This window comes from Falco cherrug, chromosome 9 (assembly GCF_023634085.1).
Source record: "Falco cherrug isolate bFalChe1 chromosome 9, bFalChe1.pri, whole genome shotgun sequence".
NCBI classification, from domain to species: domain Eukaryota; kingdom Metazoa; phylum Chordata; class Aves; order Falconiformes; family Falconidae; genus Falco; species Falco cherrug.
In genome coordinates this window covers 29,173,941-29,181,776 of record NC_073705.1, presented here as the reverse complement: position 1 = coordinate 29,181,776, position 7,836 = coordinate 29,173,941, and the positions used below count along the sequence as shown (strand labels likewise).

The 7,836-nt window shown below is 59.9% G+C and overlaps 1 protein-coding gene across 1 annotated transcript; it reads left to right on the top strand.

Moving 5' to 3' along the window:
• The first annotated feature begins 2,896 nt into the window (after positions 1-2,896).
• Positions 2,897-6,741, top strand: GOT1 (glutamic-oxaloacetic transaminase 1). Its single transcript, XM_055720764.1, has 9 exons — positions 2,897-3,124; positions 3,393-3,574; positions 4,153-4,276; positions 4,480-4,592; positions 4,786-4,890; positions 5,465-5,615; positions 5,750-5,915; positions 6,047-6,189; positions 6,474-6,741. Exons 1-9 carry the CDS (start codon positions 3,010-3,012, stop codon positions 6,611-6,613), a joined length of 1,239 nt encoding a protein of 412 aa, XP_055576739.1. The 5' UTR covers positions 2,897-3,009; the 3' UTR covers positions 6,614-6,741.
• Positions 6,742-7,836: the final 1,095 nt, after the last annotated feature.

The window sequence follows — 7,836 nt, the reverse complement described above, 5'->3', positions numbered from 1 at the left end:
ACCTGCCCCCCTGCAGTCCCCACATCACTGCAGCAGCCTGAGCTCTGCAGGAGCTGGGCTGGCTGCTCAGACCCCCTGCCTCCGACGCCCAGGAGGGGCTGAGTGCGGGGGGCCGTGCCTTCGTGTGGCATGGCAGTGCATGCCTGGGGGGCTCCTTCGCTCTGGGTAAGGTGTGTGAGCCTTCCCGTTGACTGGCAGGTCATTGCTGGCTGTCAATCGGAGGCAGGAGATGAAGGGAGGGATGCCTCAGGGCTGGCTCCCATGTTTCTTCTGCTTTTACATATATTTTGGTGGCACCCTTTGTGTAGGCTGGGGAGATGAAAGCTCAGGGCCAGAGGGATCTTGCTAACACAGCCACCCGGCTCGGGGGCCCGTCAGCCTGCTGCTTCGTGCCTGTTTGTCTCGTTCCTGCATCTGTTCCCAGCAGAGCCCCACTCCATGCTGTCAAGGGCAGGGGACACCGGCCGGGCTGGGGGCAGCCAGGTGCACTGGCAGGTAACTCCTGCTGGGTCAGTGACCCCAGCCTCGCAGGCACAGGCAGTGGCACAGACAGTCTCCACCAGACCAGCAGCACTAAGCTCACACTGCCCAGGAGCCCCCAAGGAAGGGGACCAAGACGGTGCTGATTTGGGGGAACTGCATTTTTTCCTGCAACTGGCACTGCTCAGCCTGCTCCGGCAGTCCCAAGCCGTGGCTTGGTGCAGCCAGCTTGGCAGGCAGCACCCTTGTGCCTTCGTGACTTCCCTGCTCTGCACTGGGAAAGTGCTTGGCCATGTCCCCAGATATCCCAGTGCTCTTTGGAGAGTAGCAGGATTAGAAACCAGTAAGTGCAGTGAGAGCCTGCCAGTCTGGGGAGTCCCCAGCACTGCTGTCTGCTCCAGAAATAGGATTCTCTAAGCAGCCTTGGTCAGCTTTTCCCATTGCAGCATCCCACTTGTTTCACTGCTTCACTCTAAGCAGAAAACACGACTCACCCTGCGGTGAGCTACCCTCATTTACCTCTGCTGTGCTTGTTCTCATTAGCTGCTTCCCTGCCCAGCACTGCAGCATCTCTCATTTAGCAGCATCCACAGACCTCAGGAAACCCAAGCGCTCTTCAACCAGTTGGGGTCAGAGTTAAGGGTAGGGTTAGAGTTAAGGGTAGGGTTCAGAGATGCCCTCCCAGCACCTTGACAAGGTCTCAGGCGTTTGCAGGGGCTCACAGCTATTGCAAGGAGCAGACCTGAAGCCTTTTCTGGGTTTCCACGCAGCCTTTTCTCAAGGCCCGACAGAGGTTTTATCTGAATTGGCCTAAAAACCCCACCGGGGCCAAGGCTTTGGTCTAGCACTGCTGTCTCGCTCTTCTGCCTTTCCCATTACTCCCTTTTCTCCAAAGGCAGGAGCACTGGCATGCCGCAGCGCCGCCGGGCAGCTCTGCCTTTTCCCCGCTCTCATGCTAAGCGGAAAGTGCACTGGGCAGTTCTTCCAGGTGCTGCCCGGAGCCGGGAGGCGAGGGCTGTGCCCCCGGGCTCCCTCCCAGGCAGCAGGGCTGTGGAGCCACCTTCGGCATGGGAGGGGGGCCAGGAGCCGAACTGGTTTTCAGAGGGATCTTGGCTGGGCTAACAAAGGGAGTGGATGACACGGGTTGTCTGCAAAAGCGTTTGGGGACAGCACGGCCTTTCCCGTCTCGTATCCCCGTGTTTTATGTCACGAGGGGTGGGGGAGTCGCACTGCCGGGGCTGTTGTTCGCGACGTCCGTCCCGTTTCCCTGGAAGCCTTTCCCAGATGCCGCAGGATCGCGGGCGAATTCCCACAAACTTCAAAAGCCGCTTGAGACGGGCGGCGGGTTCCTAACGGGGCCGGCCACGCACCACGGGCGGCTGCGAGCCCCCTCCCCGGGGAGGCAGGCCTGCTGGGGCGGCCCCGGGCCACCTCCCGCCGGGCCGGGCCGGTGGCGCCTTGCGGTGCCGCTCCCCGCGGGGCTGCGGGCCGAGCGGCGGGGCGGTGGGGCGGCGCTGCCGGCGGCGGCGGTGCGCGGGCCGGCTCTGCCCTCTGCCGACACCCCCCGGCACAGCCGCCGTGCCCGGCCGTGCGCCGGGGCCCCTGCGCTCGGGGAGGAGGGTCCCGAGCAAACGTGGCCTCAAACGCTCCCCCTGGGCCACCTTGGCCACCGGCCAGAGGCTTTTGCTGGGAGGGGAGACACCCCCAGGTGACCCCGAGGTTTCCTCGGGGCTGGGAGGGTCTCACGGGGCCACCCCACAGCGCCTGACCTGGAGGTGGTTGGGAGTCGGGAAAGCGCCTTAAAATCCTGGGGCAGGTGCGCCGGAGGGTCCCCCCCGTGACCCGCCCGGGCGGAACCCACCCGCCTTCACAGCCGCCCTCATCCCGCACCCGGGTCACTGCACCCCGGGGACCACCCTGCACCCCGGGCGCTGCCCGCCTGGGCACGGCCCCCCGGCACCTTCCTGCACCCCCCCCAGGCCTTGCGCCCTGGCACCACCGTGCGCCCCCGGGCACGGCCCTCCCGGGGCTGCCGTGCACCCCAGCTTTGCACTGCAGGGCTGATCTGCACCCACACAATATGCTGCACCCCGGGTCACCTGCGGGGACCGTGCCGTGCCCGCCGAGCAGCGCACCCCCGAGCAGTGCCGCAGAGCAGCGCTGCCTCGGGCACGGTACCCCGGGCGCCGCACCCCAGGGCCACCCCGCACCCCCATCACTGCAGCTCCGGGGCGGCCCCGCCGCGCGCGCAGAGCAGGGGGCGGGGCCGCGGCGGCGCCGGCCGCCAATAGGTAGCGCCTGCGTCCCCGCGCCGCTCGCGTCACCGGGCGCCGCCACCGCCGCCGCCATTGGCTGCCCGCGCTCCCCGCGGGGGGCGCCGCTGGCCGGCGCCGGGGGCGGGGCCTCCCGCTGCTCGCTGATTGGCGGCGGCCCGCGGCGGCCCTGCACGCCGGTGAAGGTGAGCGTCTCCTCCAGGCACCGCGCGCTGCCCGGAGCGCAGCGCAGCGCAGCGGAGGGGGCTGCGCCGCCATGGCTGCCTCCATCTTCACCGCCGTGCCCCGCGCCCCGCCTGTCGCCGTCTTCAAGCTCACGGCGGACTTCCGGGAGGACGGGGACGCGCGGAAGGTCAACCTGGGCGTCGGCGGTGAGTCCGCGGCCTCCCCCGGCCCGACGGGGCCCCTCCCGGCGGACAGGCCGCCCGGCGCCCTGGCGGCGGCCCCGCCACCTGCTGCAGCGGCAGGGCGGCCCCGGCGGCACCCGGGCCCTAAAGGTCACCGGGCCGCGGCGAGCGCCTGGCCGGGCAGCGGGTCACCGGTGGCCGTCAAGGTCGCGGGGGCGGCGCCGCGCCGGCCTGCCCGGCATCCTCGGCCCTCCCCCGGGCGCAGAAAGGACGGCTGTCCCTCTCCTCGCAGCCTACCGCACGGACGAGGGGCAGCCATGGGTCCTGCCGGTGGTGAAGAAGGTGGAGCAGATGATCGCCAATGACCACAGCCTGAACCACGAGTACCTGCCCATCCTGGGCCTGCCCGAGTTCCGGGCCCACGCCTCCCGCATCGCCCTGGGTGACGACAGCCCCGCCATCAAGGAGAACCGGGTAGGTGGTGGACAGGGAGCGGGGCCACTTCTTTCCCCGGGCTGCTGGTAACCCTGGGGAGTCTTCAGCAGACAGGGCAGGAGGGCACAGACATGTGGTGTAACTGCGGTTTGGCAGGATTTGGGGTTTCCTCTGATGTGGTCTTGACTGGCTGTAGGTTACTTGGTGAACCCACGTACCTCAAGCCGTTTGCACAAGTAGTTGTAGTTTTTGGGAAAGACTGAACATGGGCTGTGATTGGAATTACTTTTTTCTTTCATCTCCTGATGGTTGCCCCACAGGAGACTGAAGTCGGATAATAGGCCACCTTTCCTGAAATAAGCTGCTAGCTGGGAATCTGCTCCGTGCCAAAAAGTAACAGGAATAACTGGAGTCTATTAATAACTGTAGAAAGTGTCAGGACGGGCTTGAGCACTGAAGGAGGTTGAAGACCACTGGAAAGGGTTGCTGTCCTGGCTGGGGTGACCACAGGGAGCGTGTCTGGGATCTCGTCTCGCTCTTGCAAGCGCTGCTGTTCTGTGCACCCCAATAGCGAGGCTGGCCTGGGTGGACCCTGCTGGCAACTGTCTCTGTTGCAGATTGGAAGCGTTCAGTCCTTGGGCGGGACAGGGGCTCTGCGTATCGGCGCAGAGTTTCTGAGGCGGTGGTACAATGGAAACAACAACACAGCGACCCCGGTTTACATCTCTGCTCCGTCCTGGGGTGAGTGCTGTCGTCAGTGCTGCTATTTCCTTGCAGGGAGCCCCATGTGTCAGTGGGTGAGGGAGGCATGGCTGAGCTCCTTGCCAGAGGCCTGGGCAGTGAGAGGGGGGCCTTTGTCTTGTGGATAAAAGGAGATACTCAGAATGGAGAAGGTGGCTTCCTGGAGGCGAGGCCTGCTTTTCTGAAGTGATTTCTTTCCTCAGAGAACCACAACTCTGTGTTTGTGGATGCTGGCTTTAAAGATATTAGAACCTACCGTTACTGGGATGCTGCCAAGAGGGGTCTCGATCTCCAGGGGCTGCTGGATGACATGGAGGTGAGCAAAACTGGCATGGGACCGGCTGAGCTTGGTGCTGTGCTGTCAGCAGCTGGCTGGGTTCTTGCATGCTGTGCCTGGAAACGGATCTCTGCAAAAGAGTCTGGTGGTGCCCAGAGCAGCTCAGGACCTCTCTCTGCTGCGGGTGCCCAGTCTCATCCAGGTGTGTGACCAAGACCTGCTCTCTCCTTAGAAAGCCCCAGAGTTCTCCATTTTCATCCTCCATGCCTGTGCGCACAACCCAACAGGCACAGACCCTACTCCTGACCAGTGGAAGCAGATTGCTGCTGTTATGAAGGTATGGGCTGTTGCTGGACTAAAGCAGTGCTGAGGGCACAGATAGCTCTTGAGCCAGCCAGAGCACTTGCATCCAAAATGGGCTCTAGGGAATGGCATGAGATGTGACAGGAGCTGGAAGAGTCCTGCAGGGCAGGTGTTGAAGGGAGAGGCTGACAGGATGCTGGTTGTCTGTGCTCAGAGGATAGAAACATACAAAGTTCTGCTCATGCCTCCAAGTTCTTGCTTTCAGTTTCTGTGGCATGGCTGCAGTGAGGTTTCTCATGCTGGAAAGATTATCCACAGACACCTGCTTTTCACAGGTGCTGGATAGTAGGATATAAGGCAGTGCATCTTTCGTGCCTGTGTCCTCAAATGCAGTTTTCTCTTGCATTTGACATTTTATTGATTGATTTAGTCTTCCTATTCTTTCACCCCAGTAGAAAGAAAATAACCCAGTTTGGTGTTGCTGGACCATGTTTCCTTTGTAATCACCCGGAAGCTCAATGGTCACTTTTCCCTCCTGCAGGGACAGCGGCGGGTAAAGTGAAGGTTATGGGGACGGGGTTTCCCTCTAACACTGTTCCTCCTTGCAGCGCCGGTTCCTGTTTCCATTCTTCGATTCGGCGTACCAAGGTTTTGCTTCTGGCAGCCTGGACAAGGATGCCGGGGCTGTGCGATACTTTGTCTCCGAGGGCTTTGAGCTCTTCTGTGCACAGTCGTTTTCCAAGAACTTTGGGCTCTACAGTGAGTGTCTGGCAGTAGCCAGCCCAGTAGCATCATACCCAGACGGATGGGGCTGGCATGCTGGGGGGTGGGGAGATCTCTGCTTTGCCATGACGTGTGGGACCAATGGCTCACCTCTCTTGGCTTGTCCACAGATGAACGTGTGGGGAACCTGACTGTGGTGGGGAAGGATGCAGACAATGTGCAGCGTGTGCTTTCCCAGATGGAGAAGATTGTGCGCACTACTTGGTCCAACCCTCCTTCACAGGGAGCACGCATCGTGGCAACTACACTTTCTTCCCCACAGCTGTTTGCCGAGTGGTACGTGTTGCCAGGGCCGGTGGAAGAGGGAAAAGGTGTGGGGAAGCTGTCTCCCTGAGTGCCAGGCTTGGCTGGATGGCTCCAAACCAGTAAGCTGCCTGTCCTCATGCTCTGCTTCTTGCCTGTTGCAGGAAGGAAAATGTGAAGACGATGGCAGATCGGGTCTTGTTGATGCGGTCAGAGCTCCGGTCTCGACTGGAGTCCCTTGGGACCCCAGGCACCTGGAACCACATCACAGAGCAGATCGGCATGTTTAGCTTCACAGGGTTGAACCGTAAGTACCAAGTGGCCTGGTGAAGGGAGAATTGGGTGACCACAGTTTTGCTGGGGGTGAACTGGGCTGAAGTGGTCCAGGCGGGAATCTCTTTGGGACCTCACTGAAGCCCTGGCATCACTGCCTCTGGCTAGGCAGGGATGAAGCATCAGACAGTGTTTTAGTGGCCAGTGCTTGGAAGTTTTCTGCCTGGTGTGAAAGATTCAAGCAGCCCTGACTGGTTCTTTGGGCTTTTCTGAGCTGTGGGATCACTGTTGTGACCTGATGTCCAATTGTTTCCCCAGCTAAGCAGGTGGAGTACATGATCAAGGAAAAACACATCTACCTGATGGCTAGTGGGCGCATCAACATGTGTGGCCTGACTACCAAGAACCTGGACTATGTGGCCAAGTCCATCCACGAAGCTGTCACAAAAGTCCAATGAAGCACATGAACAACCAAACTTACATGAAGTCACCAAAGCTGTAGTGTGTAGTCCATGTTTCTTCCTGCTCATGGCTTGCCTTGTCCCACACCTTTTGAGGTTTAATAAAGATGGGAGCAGTAGCTCAATCAGGGATAATCATCTTTTGACCTTTTTGAAGTACCCCTTGCAATATGGTAGGCCAGTGCCCCCAGGAGGGTGGGGGCAGCATGAGCCACCTTGACTCTTTTTGACTGACAGCAGCCTGGTCTTCAGGCACTTAGAGCTGCATCTTTAGCACGTCCAAATCAAATCCATGTAACTGATCAGTTTGATCTAGGTGAAGTGTGGTGCCAGTGCAATGCGCTGTGGGTAACAGCCCAGTCAGCTGGGATCTCATATGGCTTGTGAACTAATGTCACTCAGTAGTATTTTGGGGAGGGGTGAAGCTGTTGCTGGCTCTGCCCTGCACCCCCCCCTTCCTTCACAGCCCCTGCCCCCCCCCCCCCCCCCCAAGTTCTGAGCCTTACGCGAGCAAACATTCGTAATTGTGATGATTGCTTCTTTGTGTTGCTGACAGAAAATTAAACCTCCATCTCTGAACACTACCCCTGCCTTGTGTGGTGTTGTACCTTCAAGCTGTGGTAACCTCTTCCCAGGCTGAGGTTACAGCCTCAGCATCCTGGTTTGTCCACCGGGTCTTACTCAAAAGTTTGTTTCAAGGCTTTCCCTTTCTCCTTCGCGGTGTGTTCCATCTGTGATGATCACAATTGCTACTAATGGGGCACGGTGGTGTTGGGAGAGTGTAGCCGAGAGCTCCCTGTGACTCTACATGAAGCTGACCATGTCTGTCTTGTGTTCCTCTTTCTGCCCCCCTGCCTTGTGCTGTCCAACTTGTCCTGTCCCTCTGTCTGTGCTTGCTTTCTGGATAATCGTGTGTTACCTAGCCATCTGGCCACCTCTCCCTGGCCCAGAGCTCGTGGCCTGCTGCTTACATGTCAAAAAGCAGATCTTTCCTGTTCCTCCTTCTCACCAGGCTCCTGGTGAACCACCACCTACTTCCCCTGGATTCAGCAGGGCCTGACAGCAATAGCCTGTGTTTCTGGCACTGAAGAAGAGCTGGGACCATCTGCTTCTGCTCTCTGCAGTCACTGCAGATCTATTTGTGAGCTGATATTACTACCTTGACAGAACAACCTCCTGCCAAGGTTTTTCGTGAATAAAGGGAAACAGCCTCTTTCCTT

Coding starts and splice junctions, on each gene's coding strand:
- GOT1 (XM_055720764.1), top strand. CDS start 3,010: ATGGCTGCCTCCATCTTCACCGCCGTGCCCCGCGCCCCGCCTGTCGCC. Junction 3,125..3,392: donor GGTCAACCTGGGCGTCGGCG/GTGAGTCCGCGG, acceptor CTCTCCTCGCAG/CCTACCGCACGGACGAGGGG. Junction 3,575..4,152: donor CCGCCATCAAGGAGAACCGG/GTAGGTGGTGGA, acceptor TCTCTGTTGCAG/ATTGGAAGCGTTCAGTCCTT.